The 20,062-nt window shown below is 39.6% G+C and overlaps 1 protein-coding gene across 3 annotated transcripts in view; it reads right to left on the bottom strand.

Annotated features, from left to right (window-relative positions):
* Nucleotides 1–20,062, bottom strand: part of TENM1 (teneurin transmembrane protein 1) — an 832,265-nt gene that overhangs the window by 156,827 nt on the left and 655,376 nt on the right. For all 3 annotated transcript variants that reach the window (XM_074391610.1, XM_074391609.1, XM_074391611.1), the window contains exons 19-20: nucleotides 12,785–12,904; nucleotides 6,285–6,546 (exon numbers count right to left, since the gene is read on the bottom strand). In XM_074391610.1, coding sequence (XP_074247711.1) covers nucleotides 6,285–6,546; nucleotides 12,785–12,904 — 382 coding nt within the window. The remainder of the gene's footprint in view (nucleotides 1–6,284; nucleotides 6,547–12,784; nucleotides 12,905–20,062) is intronic.

Here is a 20,062-nt window from a genome sequence, read left to right as displayed (position 1 = left end):
ACAGTGCTGCAATGAACATTCGTGTGCACGTGTCCTTATAGTTGAATGATTTATAATCCTTTGGATATATACCCAGTAATGGGATTGCTGGGTCAAATGGGATTTCTATTTTTAGGTCCTTGAGGAATCGCCACACTGTCTTCCACAATGGTTGAATTAATTTACATTCCCACCAACAGTGTAAAAGTGTTCCTATTTCTCCACATCCTCTCCAGCATCTGTTGTTTCCCAATTTTTTAATGATCGCCATTCTAACTGTTGTGAGATGGTATCTCAATGTGGTTTTGATTTGCATTTCTCTGATGACCAGTGATGATGAGCATTTTTTCATATGTTTGTTGGCCTCCTGTATGTCTTCTTTTGTAAAGTATCTGTTCATATCCTTCGCCCATTGTTGAATGGGCTTGTTTGTTTTTTTCTTGTAGATCTGCTTTAGTTCTTTGTAAATTCTGGATATCAGCCCCTTGTCAGATGGGTAGACTGCAAAAATTTTTTCCCATTCTGTTGGTTGCCGATTCACTCTACTGACTGTTTCTTTTGCCGTGCAGAAGCTGTGGAGTTTGATTAGGTCCCATTTGTCTATTTTGGCTTTTGTTGCCATTGCTTTTGGCGTTTTGGTCATGAAGTCCTTGCCTACACCTATGTCCTGAATGGTTTTGCCTAGATTTTCTTCTAAGGTTTTTATGGTATTAGGTCTGATGTTTAAGTCTTTAATCCATCTGGAGTTAATTTTGGTGTAAGGTGTCAGGAAGGGGTCCTGTTTCTGCTTTCTGCACATGGCTAGCCAGTTTTCCCAACACCATTTATTAAACAGGGACTCCTTTCCCCATTGCTTGTTTTTGTCAGGTTTGTCGAAGATCAGATGGTTGTGGGTATGTTGTATTTCCTCTGAGGCCTCTGTTCTGTTCCATTGGTCTATATCTCTGTTTTGGTACCAGTACCATGCTGTTTTGATTACTGTAGCCTTGTAGTATAGTTTGAAGTCTGGTAGTGTGATGCCTCCTGCTTTGTTCTTTTTGCTTAGAATTGACTTGGCTATGCGGGCTCTCTTTTGGTTCCATATGAAGTTTAAGGTGTTTTTTTCCAGTTCTGTGAAGAAGGTCATTGGTAGCTTGATGGGAATAGCGTTGAATCTGTAAATTACTTTGGGCAGTATGGCCATTTTCACGATGTTGATTCTTCCTAACCATGAACATGGAATGTTTCTCCATCTGTTTGTATCCTCTCTTATTTCGTTTAGCAATGGCTTGTAGTTCTCCTTGAAGAGGTCCTTTACGTTCCTTGTTAGTTGTATTCCTAGGTACTTTATTCTCTTTGTAGCAATTGTGAATGGCAGTTCGTTCTTGATTTGGCTCTCTTGAAGTCTATTACTGGTGTATAGGAATGCTTGTGATTTTTGCATGTTGATTTTGTATCCTGAGACTTTGCTGAAGTTGTTTATCAGTTTCAGGAGATTTTGGGCTGAGATGATGGGGTCTTCCAGATATACAATCATGTCATCTGCAAATAGAGACAATTTGATTTCCTCCTTTCCAATTTGGATACCCTTTATTTCTTTTTCTTGCCTGATTGCTCTGGCTAGAACTTCCAGTACTATATTGAATAGGAGTGGTGAGAGAGGGCATCCTTGTCTAGTGCCAGATTTCAAAGGGAATGCTTCCAGTTTTTGCCCATTCAGTATGATATTGGCTGTTGGTTTGTCGTAAATAGCTTTTATTGTTTTGAGATACGTTCCGTCAATACCTAGTTTATTGAGGGTTTTTAGCATAAAGGGTTGTTGAATTTTGTCAAAAGCCTTCTCTGCATCAATCAAGATAATCATGTGGTTTTTGTCTTTGGTTCTGTTTATGTGGTGAATTACGTTTATGGACTTGCGTATGTTGAACCAGCCTTGCATCCCCGGGATGAATCCTACTTGATCATGGTGGATGAGCTTTTTGATATGCTGTTGCAATCGGTTTGCCAGTATTTTATTGAAGATTTTTGCATCTATGTTCATCATGGATATTGGCCTGAAATTTTCTTTTCTTGTTGAGTCTCTGCCGGGTTTTGGTATCAGGATGATGTTTGTCTCGTAAAATGATTTGGGAAGGATTCCCTCTTTTTGGATTGTCTGGAATAGTTTCAGAAGGAATGGTATCAGCTCCTCCTTGTATGTCTGGTAGAATTCAGCTGTGAACCCCTCTGGACCTGGGCTTTTTTTGGGTGGTAGGCTCTTTATTGCTGCCTCGACTTCAGACCCTGTTATTTATCTATTCAGGGTTTCGGCTTCTTCCAGGTTTAGCCTTGGGAGGATGCAGGTGTCCAGGAATTTACCCATTTCTTCCAGGTTTACTAGTTTATGTGCATAGAGTTGTTTGTAATAATCTCTGATGATGGTTTGGATTTCTGTGGAATCTGTGGTGATATCGCCTTTATCGTTTTTTATTGCATCAATTTGGTTATTCTCTCTTTTCTTTTTTATTAATCTGGCTAGTGGTCTGTCTATTTTGTTGATCTTTTCAAAAAACCAGCTCCTGGATTTATTGATTTTTTGAAGAGTTTTTTGTGTCTCTATTTCCTTCAGTTCTGCTCTGATCTTAGTTATTTCCTGTCTTCTGCTAGGTTTTGAGTTTTTTTGATCTTGCTCCTCTAGCTCTTTCAATTTTGATGATAGGGTGTCAATTTTAGATCTCTCCTTTCTTCTCATGTGGGCACTCATTGCTATATATTTTCCTCTAGAGACTGCTTTAAATGTGTCCCAGAGATTCTGGTATGTTGTGTCTTCGTTCTCATTGGTTTCGAAGAACATCTTTATTTCTGCCTTCATTTCATTGTTTATCCAGTCAACATTCAATAGCAAGTTGTTCAGTTTCCATGAAGCTCTGCGGTTCTGAGTTAGTTTCTGCATTCTGAGTTCTAACTCGATTGCACTGTGGTCTGAGAGACTGTTTGTTATGATTTCTGTTCTTTTGCATTTGCTGAGGAGTGATTTATTGCCAATTATGTGGTCAATTTTAGAGTAGGTGTGATGTGGTGCTGAGAAGAATGTATATTCTGTGGATTTGGGGTGAAGAGTTCTGTAAATGTCTATGAGGTTTGCTTGTTCCAGGTCTGTATTCAGGTCCTGGATATCCTTGTTGATTTTCTGTCTGGTTGATCTGTCTAATATTGACAATGGGTTGTTAAAGTCTCCCATTATTATTGTGTGGGAGTCTAAGTCTCTTTGTAAGTCATTAAGAACTTGCCTTATGTATCTGGGTGCTCCTGTATTGGGTGCATATATATTTAGGATCATTAGCTCTTCTTGTTGCAGTGATCCTTTTACCATTAAGTAATGTCCTTCTTTGTCTCTTTTGATCTTTGTTGCTTTAAAGTCTATTTTATCAGAGATGAGAATTGCAACTCCTGCCTTTTTTTGCTCTCCATTTGCTTGGTAGATCTTCCTCCATCCCTTTATTTTGAGCCTTTGTGTATCCTTGCATGTAAGATGGGTTTCCTGGATACAGCACACTGATGGGTTTTGGCTTTTTACCCAATTTGCCAGTCTGTGTGTTTTGATTGGGGCATTTAGTCCATTGACATTTAGGGATAGTATTGTTATGTGTGAATTTGATGCTGTCATTTTGATGCTACCTGGCTGTTTTGTTGGTTAGTTGATGCAGGTTCTTGATTGTGTTGTTGCTTTTTTACCATTTGGTGTGTTTTTGGAGTGGCTGGTACTGGTTGTTCCTTTATATGTGTAGAGCCTCTTTCAGGAGTTCTTGTAGAGCAGGTTTGGTGGTGATGAAATCTCTGAGTGCTTGCTTGTTCACAAAGGATTTTATTTTTCCTTCACTTATGAAGCTTAGTTTGGCTGGATAGGAGATTCTGGGTTGAAAGTTCTTTTCTTTAAGGATGTTGAATATTGGCCCCCAATCTCTTCTGGCTTGTAGGGTTTCTGCAAAGAGAGATCTGCTGTGAGTCTAATGGGCTTCCCTTTGTGGGTAACCCGACCTTTCTCTCTGGCTGCCCTTAGCATTTTCTCTTTCATTTCAACCCTGGTGAATCTGACGATTATGTGCCTTGGGGTTGCTCTTCTTGAGGAATATCTTTGTGGTGTTCTCTGTATTTCCTGGATTTGAATATTGGTCTGCCTTGGTAGGTTAGGGAAGTTTTCCTGGATAATATACTGAAGAGTATTTTCCAGCTTGGATTCATTCTCTTCATCACGTTCAGGTACACCTATCAGACGTAGATTAGGTCTTTTCACATAGTCCCACATTTCTTGAAGATTTTGTTCATTCCTTTTTGCGCTTTTTTCTCTGTTCTTGCCTTCTCTTTTTATTTCATTGAGTTGATCTTCGACCTCTGATATCCTTTCTTCTGCTTGGTCAATTCGGCTGTTGAAGCTTGTGCATGCGTCACGAAGTTCTCGTGTTGCGTTTTTCAGCTCCATCAATTCACTTATACTCTTCTCTATGCTGTCCATTCTCGTCAGCAGTTCGTCCAATCTTTTTTCAAGGTTCCTATTTTCTTTGCGATGGGTTAGAACATGTTCTTTTAGCTCATTGTAGTTTCTTACTACCCACCTTCTGAAGTCTGATTCTGTCATTTCATCACCCTCCTTCTCCATCCGGTCTGGTTCCCTTGCTGGTGAGGAGTTGTGATCACTTTTAGGAGGAGAGGTGTTCTGGTTTCGGGAGTTTTCATCCTTTTTATGCTGGTTTCTTCCCGTTTTTGTGGGTTTATCCACCTGTTGTCTGTCTCTGTCCCAGGGAGTTGGAGCTTTATGAGTTTCCGTTGCACTACTGCCTTTTTTGATTTTTCTTTCAGGTCGGACCCGCCCAGCTAGCAGCAGGCCTAGCCTCTGCCTGCCCGCAGGGGCTTTGCTGAGCTGCTGTGGGCTCCGCCCAGCTGCCCTGAGCTCTTCCCTGTAGTCCTTTTTATATGGGCGTAGTTAGAACTGTCTCGGCAATGGTGGCCCCGTCTCTGTTATGGGGGACTCTCTCTGTTGTGGCAGGTTGCCTCGGCAACGGCGGGTTGCCTTGGCAACGGCAGCCTGCCTCCGTAGCGGTGGAGAGTCTCAGTAATGGCGGAAGCCCCTCCCCCACGGAGCCGGACCGTCCGGGTTCAGCTGTGCTTGGTTTGAAGGGCTCAACCCAGAGGGTTTCCAATTACTGTTTTTGTTTTCGTTGTTGTTGGGGGTGGAGGGGTGGGACCAACCGAGCCTGATCACCTGGCTCCCTGACTCAGAGTCTTTTCTTTTAAGTTGAAGGACCCCGCATTCCGGTCGCTTGTTGAAAAGGCGCCGGGATCTCCCGTGCTGCGACTCACGGAGTCGGCTCGAACCGCGGTGCCAGCTCCTGGCAGATTTTTTGCCTAGGAATCTCCTGGCCTGACTCGCTATTTCAGATCAATGGGCAACTCTTCCGTCTCAGGGCTCTGCTCGCCAGCTAAGAGGGCTCCCAGACCAGTGGCCTTTGTACGGAGAACCGCAGCAACAGGGCGTGGTCACAGCAGCCGCGTGGGCGGAATCAGCCCCGCGGGGGCCAAAACAGCCGCACGGGCTGGGACTGCGACGCTGGCGACCCCTCTGCCTGGGTATCTCCTGGTCTGTGGGCAATAAGAGTTCGTCTGGAAATGCGGCGTCCACTCACCCTCTGCACTTTCACTGGGAGCTGAAGTCTTGAGCTTTTCTTAGGTGGCCATCTTCCCAGCATTCCCGCCGATTGGTGTTTAATTCTTATGAAAGCTACTTATATCTTGCTCTGTTCCATGGCCACAGATAGCGTTATAACGCCCTGAACAATCATCTTAAAAATGCGTTCCAGTTTGTAGGGACACGAATGAACCTGGAAACCCTCATTCTCAGCAAACTGACACAAGAGCAGAAAATGAAACCCCGCATGTTCTCACTTATAGGCGGGTGCTGAACAATGAGAACACATGGACACAGGGAGGGGAGCACTACACACTGGGGTCCGTTGGGGGGAAATAGGGGAGGGACAGTGGGGGGTGGGGAGTTGGGGAGAGTTAGCATGGGGAGAAATGCCAGATAGAGGTGATGGGGAGGAAGGCAGCAAATCACACTGCCACGTGTGTACCTATGTGACAATCTTGCATGTTCTTCACATGTACCCCCAAACCTAAAATGCAATAAAAAAAATGCGCTCCAGGAAAGCATTTGAAGACTTCTCTTGACAAATACAGGGCAGCACATTATAAGGCTGGCAACAAGAATAGGAAAAGGAATTTAGCTATTATACACTGTTGACCACTCCATGATATTATTATTTTATGCATTCAAAGGCTGTTATACCCACCTGCAGCTCAGGAACAATAGTTCCCCTCTCTGGACAGGACCCTCCAAATGATGTGAGTGGTGAAGGAAGCACAATAGGGTTTGGGCTGATAAAGTTGGAGATATCACAGGATGGCGGGTCTGCTACAACTCTCTGCATGGTGACTTTCTCCAGCACAATAAACTGATTCCAAGGCAACCAGAGTGTCCTCTTCTCAGTCAGGAAAGGTGATCGGTCGAAGATTAAGACAACAGAGATACCACCAACGGCTACGAGGTCAAAGCTGAGAAGAAAAAACCAGAAGACAGTTGCAATCAAATGAAAAATTTTAAAAAAACTGAAGTTAAAAAATAGGTTAATCGCAGTGCCCTTTCCTTTTCTGGGAGACTCAACTATATCCACTTATATTGTCTATTTTATAAATTCTCTCTAGCAGTATGTTCATTCCATAGATGACTTCTTTTTATTATCTCGTAGTCTTCTAAGAAGAAATTCCATGTCACCAGTTGATAGTCCTTCAAAATTTGTAAATCAATTTTAATACTATCTTAAACAAAATCACCACATGCATTTCTGCAAAGCCAACTCTGAGACTGCTGTCCTCCTTGTGCTAAAGATAACAGAAAGATGACCACTTAATATTCAGCAGCATCTTTGAGAATGATTCATTATTCATTTTCCAAAAAATCCCATAATGTAACGTAAGAGAAGTAAGAAGCCAAAAGGTTAAATATCTTGTTCAGGGTCACAAACATAGTGTCAGAAACCAGACAGTGTCTTTGAGATGGCATTTGGAGAAAGATATCAGCAGAGGACAATTGTTAGGGAAAATTTCTTTGAATTCAGCTACGCCCGAACCCTCTACATTTGACTACCCTCTTTGGCGTCCTAGTCTACTTGAACCCCAGATTTGAGATTTCTGGTTTGCTCCACAAGGGATTTTGGTTTCTTTTTGTAAGGCAGCCAGTAATGAACCCCGCACAACTTCACCAAGTCCTTCTCTATCTGTGACAAAACAAGACTACCTCTGCTGTAAGGCAACTCTGTCTATCTCTAGATGTGGTCTATGACAAGTCTATTGCATTGGAGCTGAACAGATTCAGATTTCATTTCATTCTGCACTAGATGGTTCTACCTTACTTCTCTTTTAAGTATAATGACTTCTTTGAGATGATGTACTCGAGAGCATTGGCAAAGCATAAACTCCTACGTAAAAAAGTAAGATAATGATAAATTATTATCATTTTTATGTTAAAAATGGATAAAGGGCAATATGATGTTCCTTAATATTCAAGGCAACTTAAATCCACAGGAGAGAGATGTAAGCAATTGTCTGCATTAAAAAGATCTTTCAGCAAAACATTTTTTCAATGATAAAAAGCTTTGATAGGGAATCAGACTTAATTATGGACATCTCACCACTCTCTTCATATGACATTTATTATATTTATTAGAGTATTGCCAATCGTGTCTTGTTGCAGAAATCTTGCAGATAAAGATAAATGAACAGTAACAAAGGATGGATAATACCGTGTTTTTTATTGCTGCTTTTTCAGTGAAGTAGCTTAATATTAAGGCAGTTTCCAAAAAGAGGATTGGAAGAACTGCATTAGCTACAGAAAATAATCTAGGTTTGAACTAAAAAACGAAAACTCAAACTGTTTATGGTTTAAGACAGAGGGTCTGAATTCATAATAATATAGGATCAGTTTAAGGCAAGTGTAGTAGGGAAAATCTGACACTACTTATCAAGAAACCTTTCCTCTAGTTCATCTTCTATGTGGATTTAAGTATGTGTCCTTGGGCAAGTTTATATGCGTCACCCAAACCTTGACTCCTGACTCAAAATTGAAGAGCTTATTTATTTAAAAACAAAACAAACACAAACATGAAAACTAAATAAACTATCCAGAAAGGAATGTAGGCGCCAGGAAATTATTTTCTCTCTTTTTAAAAAAAACTTTTATTTGGCCAGGTGTGGTGGCTCACACCTGTAATCCCAGCACTTTGGGAGGCTGAGGTGGGTGGATCACGAGGTCAAGAGATCAAGACCATCCTGGTCAACATGGTCAAACCACATCTATACTAAAACTACAAAAATTAGCTGGGCACAGTGGTGTGCGCCTGTAGTCCCGACTACTCAGGAGGCTGAGACAGGAGAATCACTTGAATCCGGGAGCCACTGTACTCTAGCCTGGTGACAGAGCAAGATTCCGTCTCAAACAAACAAACAAAACTTTCATTCTGTACTTCTAGAAAGATTATACAGACAGGGCAGGCATCTTGATTTGTAGAAAGAATGTGGGTTTGGTTTCATATATATCTGGGTTTGAATTCCAGCTCTGCCCTGTGAATTTTGTGTCTTTGGGCTAGTTATTTAAAATTCCTGAGACTCAGTTTTCTCATTAGTAAAACAAAGCCTCAATAATCTATGTCTTAGCGGCTACTATAAATGAATGAATCAGATAAAGACTTAAGGGTCAAGGATATAGTGGGGACTCAACAAATGTTATCTTTCTTCTCAAATCAGATCCATTGTCGTACTAAATTTGACATGTTTTCTTTCTTTTTTGTAGTTCAGGTGAACTATAGGTCAGCTTTTGATTATCTCCATGAGCAGATACTGATTTTTTTTTTTTTTTTTTTTGAGATGGAGTCTCACTTTGTTACCCAGGCTGGAGTGCAGTGGTGTGATCTCGGCTCACTGCAACCTCCATCTCCCTGGTTCAAGCAATTCCCCTGCCTCAGCCTCCCAAGTAGCTGGGATTACAGGCACGTGCCACCACGCCCAGCTAATTTTTTTGAATTTTTAGTAGAAATGGGGTTTGACCATATTGGCCAGACTGGTCTCAAACTCCTAACCTCAGGCAATCTACTTGCCTCAGCCTCCCTAAGTGCTGGGATTACAGGTGTGACCCACTGTGCCTGGCCACAGATACTGATTTTTAAGGTCTCCTTGGAACTTCCCCTAGGCATCTTATGATGGTTCATTTTATATCTCTACTTGGCTAGGTTATAGTTCTGAGTTATTTAATGAAACACCAATCTAGGTATTGCTGTGGAGGTCTTTTGGAGATGTGGTTAATATCTATAATCAGTTGAATTTAAGTAAAGGAGATGGTCCTTGATAATGTGGGTGGGCAAAACTGGTTTTGTGAGGAGGAAAAAATTCTGCCTTAAGATCATTCATCTCTTTTCTGAGAGTTTCCAGTCTTCTAGCCTGCCTGACAGATTTCAGACTTGCCAATCCTCACAATCGTATAAGCAAATTCTTTGGAATAAATCCCTTTCTCAATACATTCATATCAATATCTATATCTATGTCATTCTGTTTCCCTGGAAAGCCCTGACTGATATAGTTCTCACCTTCCACCTAGCAGTTATATACAGTAAACACTGCCTGGCTGACTCATTAATTGACATGGAAGTGGAAGGTGGAACTGTGGCCAGAGATCCATTTCCAACGCCAAATAGAAAGCTCTCTAAATGATTACTTCTTTGGGATTTCTCTCACCACAAATCACCTCCATTTGTATGGGCCATTACGAACAGGTTGTAAAGTCATATGAGAGTGTATATAAAATACCCAAGGGGAGAGGGTTTATTTGTTTGGAGATTGTTGTCAATACATAAGTCCAACCAGTCCTATCCATAGATGGAAGAGTATTGATACCTATGCAAAATGCTTCTCTCTCTCTGCCTTATGGTATCCAAAAATGAACAAACTTTTGCCTTGAGGAGAATCAAAGGGAACCCTCTCTTCATCTTCTACTCTTCAGAACAAAGTTCTTGAGACCTTTAATGCGTCTCAAGAACCTTCCAAGAATGTTGTCACTTCACTTGTTTTGCTTATCATTGCCTGAACTATTTACAAGTAGTTCTCTTTCAATACTTTAGTGAGTACAGGTTATATATCTAAGTTGAATGTGGTAAATCATAAAAGAAAAGAGCTAGGTTACTTGGGTTTAAATCTTGAACTCTATTCTTATTATCTGTGTTACTCTGGATAAGTTTTCTCATACAATAAATGGGGAGGATGATAATGATATTTATCTCAGATGGTTGTTGTGAGGATGAAAAAGGAATGACATTCATGAAAGTGTCTGACATACAGTAGATACTCATAAACATTCACCTTTCCTTTAGAATAGGCTTTTTTCTTTTCTGCTAAGTAGGCTCTTCTCTACGTGAGTATCTGAGCTCTTCATACTTTTAAAGGGCTCTGTCTTTCACCACCATCCTTCCTTCTGCTTTGAATAAATTACTTTGGTCCCATGATCTAGACCTTTCCTGGTTCTTTGGGGAAACCTGTCAGTTTACTTTTGTAAGTAGTTGATAATGGGGGTAAATAGTTCTACATCCCGCATGACATATTTCATTCAATGTGGACTTTGAGAGAGCTGATAGCTTCACCAGAAGCAGTGATACCACTGGTGAGAATTATAAGCACTGTGGCAGACTGGAGGGTTTGAGATTTGGACTGGAGGACCCTATCAGGAACTCTCATATCACACTCTGTCTACTAGGTGTCTAGACACTAATCTCAGCCTTTCTATACTCTTTTGACCTCAGGTATGTTTTTCTTATGATTTTCTACTTTTGAAATTCACTTTCTCAAACTGAGGTAGCAACTAGCAGAGACATATAAATGGAAACTCTCATCACACTGTCACTTTATGTCCAAGAAATGACAGTGGAACAATCTGGTTGGCATTTGGGGCCTATATTTTGAATGCTTACACCTTTATGGAGCCTGAGGGAAGTTACTGCCAGAGGGGATTTTGATTCTGACTAGCATCTGTTATCTATATAAACTTAGTTCTCACCGTGAGCTTAGCTGAGGAGCATCTTGGGGCATTTCACTTAAAACTAAAGACAGAAAAATTACAGCAAAGATCACCCTCTTTAATGTTTGCTATATACTGGAAACAAAAATTTTTAGACTCTTTAGGTATCAAGATTCTTTTAGGTTCTTGTGTGAATATAAAATAATTCACCGAAACCTTTGTATGAAAGCTAAAAATGAGGGCTTCTCAGGCCTCCATGAGAAGTCAAAGTCAAATGTCTCAAAGGGCATATTCTATTTAGAGAAATAACCCATTTCTTAATTTACGGCATATGGTTGAAGATGTCTGCAAGGGTAAGGCTAGTTTTAAGAACCAGTTACTGGCGAGTGCATTCACTACCAAAATTCCATTATTTAATCTAATTGGGAGAAAGACTTATTTGAATTAATAGAGATCTCCGATTATAGAATATTTGAAAGGAAATGAAGATATATATATATATATATATATATGTGTGTGTGCATATATATGTACATATATGTGTGTACATACATGTGTGTGCTACCAAAGTAGTTCTGCTGAGCTTGTTATCATATAGAGATGGTCAGTTAGTAATTAGCAATATAATTTATACATAATTTATATAATTTACTGAAGTCCTTAAGAACAGTTTATTTTCTTAAGTAGGCTAAAACTCTTTGTTATTATCTTTTGAAACTAATTTTTTATGAACACTTTCTTGACAGGGTCTTGAAAAAATAAATCCAGCACAGCCCAAGTTGAAAAATTAACATTTCTGAAGTGGCTAGGAGTAATAAGGTTTGATTGTAGGTTCCTGAAATGAGATAGTTTCTCACAGTGTGATAAAGCTCCAAGCCAACAGGTCTTTTTTTTTTTTTTTTTTTTTTTTTTTGGTGTGTGATTATTGAAGCAGCTTGTTATGAGTAGGACATTTTGAGAGTAGCCACCTGGAGACTAGGGTGCCTCAAAGCCATTATTACAGTGTTCCTGAGAGTCATAAATTGGTACCTTTAAGCTGGAGCTGGACACATGGGCCTATTGATTTAATATTCTGAGTCAATGTCTGTCTAAATGACAGCAACAAAAATGTTGTTATGAGCAAATCATTTTCCAGGTTGAGAAGGTTTTACTTCAAGGTCTTGCTTTCCCAGATCTTAGAGAACCTTGAGAAGCACTTAGAGAGCAGCCTAGTGGTTGGTGCTTCAGGTTAAATCATTGTAATTAAGTAGGCTGGCCAAGCTTGTCCATCAGTTGCAGCCAGTAGTTAAATAGGCAGCCTAGGGAGGACACATTTTAAAAACTTCTTAATTCATGTGGTTGAATTCTGTATTTTTGGAGGAAATACTTTGGATGCATTCATTTCTGAAATATTTGGGGGTTACTATGGAAAAATAGCCTATGTGTTCCATGGTTCCTTATTTATCACTCACATAATCTCACTGAACTTTGAAGTTGCATTTGTAGATGGAATTAGATAAAGGATAGACAACTTTTCACATGGCCTGGGTTTCACGAAGACTTGAAAAGGATCAGAAGAGGAATTTAATTTGAATTAATTAGGAAACAGAGGAAATAAATATCACCAATGACTTTTTGAGATATAGTTTGAAGAAAGATGGGCTTACCATGACTGTATCATCTGAGCCCTAGTATTACCCCTGCCTAGAAGTCAGTATCTGGCCCCTACAATGATCAGAAACAATATTGACGTACCTTCCATCTTGCCGGCTGATGGTAAACCCATAATCACTGTGGTGCAAGAAACTGACATTCACTCCCACTAGAGGAGTTCCATCCACGGCCACCACTTGGCCTCTAATCACACAGGCACGCCTGCAACACAAGACCAAAGGCAAACAGAAAAGCATGTTGAGACTAGATTCCAGAAGTCAAGTTGTAGAAACTTTGGAAAACAGTCAAGTGTAACAAAGAAAACAATCATTTCAGGAACCAATAGAAAACTAATAACCTTCTGGGGAGTGAATGTGTTTCTTTTTTTTTAACCCATCAAAATTAGGATCATACTTGGTATGGTTCTCAATCTAGATATTTTAAGGTTGAAAACATATTACTAATATTGTCCAATGTGTTTAGAAATTCCGTAATATATCATTTTGTTATTATACAATATACCCTTAAATTAGTATCCCATAACTTGCTTAACCCACTACTGATTTTAGGACCTTTTGCTGTTTTTTATTTTTTTCTGCTTTAAATTTCTTATTATTTCCTTGGGAGAGAGTTGTAGTTGTGGAAGGATACTTTTCTGTTATCAAAATTAAAGTTAATTACATTAGTTAATACATAAACATATTGTAAGGTAAGACTAAATTCCCTGCTGACCACCTGTTTACTACTTCCTGGTGTTCTCATCAGGGGTAATCAGCAGTATTAGTTTGCTGTGTGCCTTTTCTATGGATTTATATATACAGTATGAATATTTTTAAGCCTCCTGATACACATTGCCAAAGTGCCTTTTTCTGGAAAAACAACCAGACAACCAACCAACCAAATTTAGTTGAGTACACTTTAAGTCTGCAAAAGAGACGTGATCCCTGACAATGATATACTGTTTTTCTTGCCTAATTTAAATAAAATATTTCAAGACACTTTCCCTTTAAACAAATGAGTCTCATCCCTACTAAAAAATGGAACTCCATTAAACTAGTCCCTGAATGGGTCTCTCTTTCAGGGACATAGTCCACTAAAATGTACAAGACTTTCAGCCCTAGCCTGGCTGACAAGCTGTAACAAATTTCACGAGGCTGGCAGTTAAGAAGAGTGCCCTGGGACAAATCCCAAGCAAAGATTTTTTTTTCACTGGTCTGCCGTTATTTGGGGAGGAAGGGACAGTTTTTTCACCAGAGTTTAATCCTAGTCTTGGCAGCCCTGAGCTCTTGGACATGAATTTTATAGCTAGAGCTGGCAGAGTTGAGGAAGGTTGAGCAAGGTCAGTGATTTTTCCTAGGGCATGATTGTCACTTTTTTTTTTCTTTTTTAACCAAGTGGGATTCTGGGTATCCAGGGCAGCTCAATCTTGGATTTAAGGGGGCCATGTTATTCAGACAAACATGGCTGTTCAGAGTAACCCTAATCATTTTACCCTGGAATTATACATTCCTTTAACAGAATAAGAAAGTAAAGGGAAGTATGTAAAGACTCATGGCCACAAACATCATTTGAAAAAAGAAAAACACCTTTGAATAAGCTACAGATGGTTACCAAAGTTTATTGTATATCTTTTAGCCAATAAACCTCACCACTAAATTCTGTTTCTATCAGAGGAATTGGTTATAAGTTATGCTAATAGGGTTTATACTGTTCTATGTAAGGGCTTCCCTAACACAAATTACAAGCCCTTAAGTATTATGCAAAGGTAAGTGAGTGTAATTGTTGCTATTAGTATTTGTGTATTTTCTGAACTCTCAGACCAACATTCATAGCTCTGTGACATAGATCAGTGGCTTTCTTTCCAGTGAGCTGTCCATTTTATGAATTATGTAAATCATGGTTCTGAGTGGCATGCCAATGGCATATTGGCACTTGTTTTGCCATGTTTGATTCTTCCAATTTCTGTATCATTTTGAAATCCCATTTGTTCTAATAGAGAAGACACTTGAAGTCATTGAGTTCTGGATTTTGAACTAATTCTGACAGATCTGGTCCCAGGTTCTAAGTCCAATGTAACAAGAAATGAAAATAAAACATCTCTGGTTGTATACAGTAACCTTTTAGATGTCTTTACAGAACAACTTTTGACAAGGTCGGTATAGATTGAGTGGAAACAAGCTGAGAAAAATCTGCAAATTACATAGGGAGTGGTTCCAAGTGGGGCTGGAAGACACTATAATGATGCCAAACAATTTTGAAATTAGTTAAGCATTGTTTCCTGAGCTACCAACGCTGGTAGCTGCTTTGGGAGTATGGTGGGGGTTAGTTATTACCTTGCCAACACTCCACCAGTTAACAAGGTGGCCTTTAAAACAATAACACCTACCTAGGTGCTTGCTGATTCCCCATTGGCAAGACAATTCCAAACTCGCTCATTTTATTTGCTCACATTAACGTAAACATTGTGTCTTTCTACAGATATACTAGGCTCAATTATTTTCGTTTTTATTTTGTCAAGCCTAGTTGGCATTATTTTCTCATATTTTACGACACATACACAGACCTGTCTCTTCTTTCTGCTGTTCTTTTATTTTCTATATGGCTTATATTTATGAAGGATCCAAGCTGGTGAGTGAAAGTCTCATAAAAGTTATCATTATTCTGTGCATTTCCCTTGTATTCCTCTCTTTCTTCATTCTGTATCTCATTCTGAGTAGTCTTGTCTTTTGACTCATCTGCTTCTTAATATTCCTCATGTTTTATGAAGCACATAGATTTGTGTGATAACGACTCATCAAAGTCATCGTTATTCAAGACATTGTCTACCTGTTCTTCTTTTCATTCATTTCACTCTTCATCACTCATAAATACTACTCACAGACTTGTCTTTCAACTCCCCTACTTTTTTATTCCTCATATTTTATGATCCACACAAACGTACAGCATATGATAAAGCCCCATAAAACTTGTTATTCTACATTTATCAGTATTGAACTCCCTTTGTAATGTATTAGACTTTAAATGTTCTACGATTCCCTGTATCTTGCTGCATTTGCTCCCATTATTTACACACTCCATGTCATCCATTTTTCACAAGAATAACTCTTGGGTCTCTTTATTCCTGGATTACTAGTACTTACTGTAATCTTTGAACAGTATCAGTCATCCAGTGTCAGTGTAAATTGTCTAAACTTCAGGATAGTATTAAAGTATTCGTTTTAATTTGCAGTAATCTTGACTGACACTGCATGCCGAAATTTAGGAAAAATCTACTCTTTAGGCAAAGTCTCCATTTGAAAAAGAAAGCTCTTGAGTGTACTTGCTTTCCCAGGCAGGCTATATCATCTCCAAATGGCCATTAGGAAGCCTTCATATATATTCTTTGGAAGTGTGGCATATTGTGCCACTTCGTTCAGCTCAACTGCCATTTTGTGCACTCCCAGATTCTAAATTCCATTTTCTTAATAATTGTGGATGGTAGCCTTGTATCTGGTTTGTTTTTCCTGATTCCCCACAGTCACTAAAATATAGTTCCTTTCCCCCATTTATATAAACTATTTTGATTATGCTTCTTCTATCTAAGGCAGCCTGTATAATTCATTTTTTTTCCAAAGTTAGATCCTAGCTGAGTAGTGAGGTATGCGTGGTGAGGGCCTGCCTTTGATACTACCACAGTCCTGCTTTCTGTGATATTTCTTATTCCCATTATGGTGCCCTCCCTGTTTTTTCTTCCAGAGAGTCCCTGGCTTCCTCAAATCACCACTGAAATTAGCCCTACTTGGCCAGTACTTGGTCTGCCATAGGGAAGCAACTTGAGCTCTTAAATTTTTGCCACATCAAAACTACCTTCAACCTGAATTCTGGTCCTTAAAAATCTGTCTTTTTCTGAAATCTTTTCAATTGAATAATATATAGAACTCTTCTGGATCTTTCAAGCAAGATGATAGAAGCTACTGTCTGGACTGTCATGAAGCCAGTCCTGCACATGTGTACAGCAGCTATGTGCCCAGCATAACTGTCCTTTGTGTTGGATTGGTGTGTCTGTATGTATGTTCTTCTGTACTCTCAATGGAGGCATTGCATACTTTCTGTCTTTTCTTGGGGCTCTCTTTTGATTCACAGACATGGATGGGATGCTTTGCTTGGTTGAATCTTTGAAAACAAAAACCTCTCCCTGCTGTTGTTGGTTAGAGCAAGATAACTTGAACTTAGATGGGCATATCCAATGTGACCTTAAAAACATGCATGGGGAATATCACCCCTCACAAGTGTCTTTTTTCCTGTTCTCCAGTGAATACAGGCTGCTGCCAAGCTGTCTACCTGCTGTCACTCTGCTAAAGCAGCAACCCCAAAGGAATTGCTTCTCCACTTTAACTAAATGCTGAATCCTCTAGGTGTTTGGAGCTTGGTCTGAAGAACAGGGCATCTTGGGAAATGCAAGTCAGAATACATTTTACTGAGAGCCTTATTTAACTAACAAGCTGCTTGTTAGACAGTTCTGATGCAAAAGGTCTAATTCATTCTGTATTTGCTATTTTCATGGAATAGTCAAATTATCCCTAGCCTTCAATCAACTCTTGGTTCCATTCTCCTCTTCCCTTATTTGTTGTCTTTTGTCTTCAATGTCAAATCTCCGATATTCGTTTAACACCTCAGGCAACAACATTAACCTCAAGCACAAAAGTTGGTTTGAAAAACAAGGCTGAAAACTAAATTGCTGAAAAGAAGATGCAATTTCCTACATTGTATTTCTGATTAAAGTATTTCGAAAGAAAACGGAGACTCAGGGGGCTAGAAAAGTGATAGCGATTTGCTTTTGTTGCTAACATGAGCATAGGCAGGCTTTGAAGGGTAACATTCAAAATCAAGGACCTAGCCAGCAGGGGATCTAGCAGCAGGTGGGCAGGTTAGGTTGATTTTTCCATAGGAACAGATGAAATCCTTTCTACAGCTGACAGCTCTGGTCAAAAGGTAGCATTGAGAAGGACTGGGCTTGGAGAGGCTATATGAATCCTTTGCTCACTAGTGTTTGAAGCCCTGTAATTTCCTCTTTGAGCTGTCAGTTGGTTCAAGTCTCCAAGGGATGGAAATGTGTCGCATATGTGTGACTGGAGGATTCCCCTGACAATTGTAGCTACTGGGGTCTCTACTGGAATGCAAATACCTCTGAATAGTTAGGACAAAGGGTTTGTGATGTTCCTGTTACTACTGCCATCACAAAGTGAATAAAGGGGCTTCTTTTTAGAGTGTAATTTTGGGATTATGGTGTTGGTCCTCAGTCCTGTCTGATAATCTTTTTCTCTTATAGATCAGTGATTCTCAAACTTGATTGTCCACAAGAATCACCGGAAAGGCTTCTGAAAACACAGATTGTTGGTTTGTATCCCCAGAGTTTCTGATTTGGTAGGTCTCGTGTTGGGTCATAGAATTTACGTTTCTAACAAGAGAAACCTTTGAGAACTGCTGCTTTAGGAAAAGCAAGGCCATAACATACGCAGCCAATTAAGGCATATGAACTGGAGAGGGAGGCAGGAGGCATAAACCATATACAGGCAGGCAAATCAACCACTGGTTCGCAATCTCACCCTTATCAAATCTGTCAGGCATGAATTTTAACTCTTCCATATAAACGTCTGGAAAAGGGTTTGCAAAAACTGTAGTTTGGTGGGGGGGTCATGCTGAAACTGGCATGACCAAGGGGTGGTTGCACTACAAGATGAACTACAGGGTCTTCAAATTCAGAGATAATAAAATGGAAATATGTTTTAGTCTAATTTATTTGTCCCAAATAAATGTCCATTTCTCCCCCATCCTCATTATTCTCATTATAGAATGCTCATACTTGTATTATTGCACGTATCATAACCGGTCTCGGATGACAGTCATAGATGTCTGTCTTTTTATTAGATAGCCACTCCAGGGCAAGAACTGTGTAATTTTCTTCTCTGTATCCTTCCCAGTGCCTAATGTACACAGCACATGCTCAAGACAGGTTCATAGAATTTCAACTCAAATATTTAAAAAAATGAAGTTGTAAGATCCAGGCCGGGTGTGGTGGCTCACGCCTGTAATCCCAACACTATGGGAGGCTGAGGTGGGCAGATCATCTGAGGTCAGGAGTTCGAGACCGGCCTGACCAACGTGGAGAAACCCCATCTCTACTAAAAATACAAAATTATCCAGGCATGGTGGCACATGCCTGTGATCCCAGCTACTCAGGAGGCTGAGGCAGGAGAATCACTTGAACCCGGAAGGCAGAGGTTGTGGTGAGCCAACATTGTGCCATTGCACTCCAGCCTGGGCAACAAGAGTGAAACTCTGTCTCAAAAAATAAAATTAAAATAAAATAAACCCAAAGATTCTTGCAACCTATGCTTATGGCAATGCTTCAGGCAAGGGTTTCAGTGACTACATTGAGATTCCTATGTGACAGATGCCTTACACTTTATTTACTAGAAGCCAACATTCTGTATTGAGCATTATGACATTCTCATCAGGAGTGTTTTGTTTGATACTTGACTCTTTTATGGAATTAAACAGTACCTATTGTGATCAGGAAGATGAAATGAATAGTCCTCAAATGCTTAATTTATGCACACTAACCCCATTATTCCTTTATATATTATCATCTAATTACCATTTGGTATTTTATAATTTAAATGCATTTGGAACTTCTAATATTCAGATATGTTTGGGGTTTCCTTATAACACATGCTATTTTTGATATATGTTATCTAACCTGGTACAGCACTGTGAAAACAATGTTATAGCATAAACCTGTTTCCATGTTCTGAAAATTCAAATGCAGTGAATGTTCATATGCAAACCTAATACAATCTCCTCATTAATTTTTTCTTTAATATGGCAGGCTGATTTAATCCTACTCAGTTGGTCACTAGCCCAAATAAATAATGTCTACCAAGTGGGTAACAAAAGCAGCTGGGAGCATTAGCCATCAACATTCCAGAACTCTGGGAAAGGTGGTGGTATTGAAAATGCAGATAGCTTTTTAAGCAGAATTATTTTCCTCATGGCTAGTGATGTTTCAACTAAAACAAAATGGGGGCACTCACCCTGAGGTAGGGTGCCTATTTTCCCATCTGCCCTGGTAATTGCTTGTCAAAAGTAGGCTTGCTTTGGATGCCTGAGATCCCCAAAGTAATGGGAAAAAGATCAAGTGTTTTGAAGCAATAAGAAAACTGACGACACAGTCACATTTTCAGGACTACGTAAGTGCCAGTTTGCTTCATTTAGACACATGATTATTTTCGTCCAGAATTTGAATCCTGAAATATTTGTCCTGTAAGCCCTTGCAAATCTTGGATAGTGTGAAGTTAGTTTTTCCTTTAAAATTTTTGGTTGGTTTTTCGCTTGTTCTAG

This window comes from Saimiri boliviensis, chromosome X (genome assembly GCF_048565385.1).
Source record: "Saimiri boliviensis isolate mSaiBol1 chromosome X, mSaiBol1.pri, whole genome shotgun sequence".
Taxonomy (NCBI): Eukaryota; Metazoa; Chordata; class Mammalia; order Primates; family Cebidae; genus Saimiri; species Saimiri boliviensis.
Note: the sequence above shows the minus strand (reverse complement) of the source record. Positions and strands in the feature narration are given on the sequence as shown.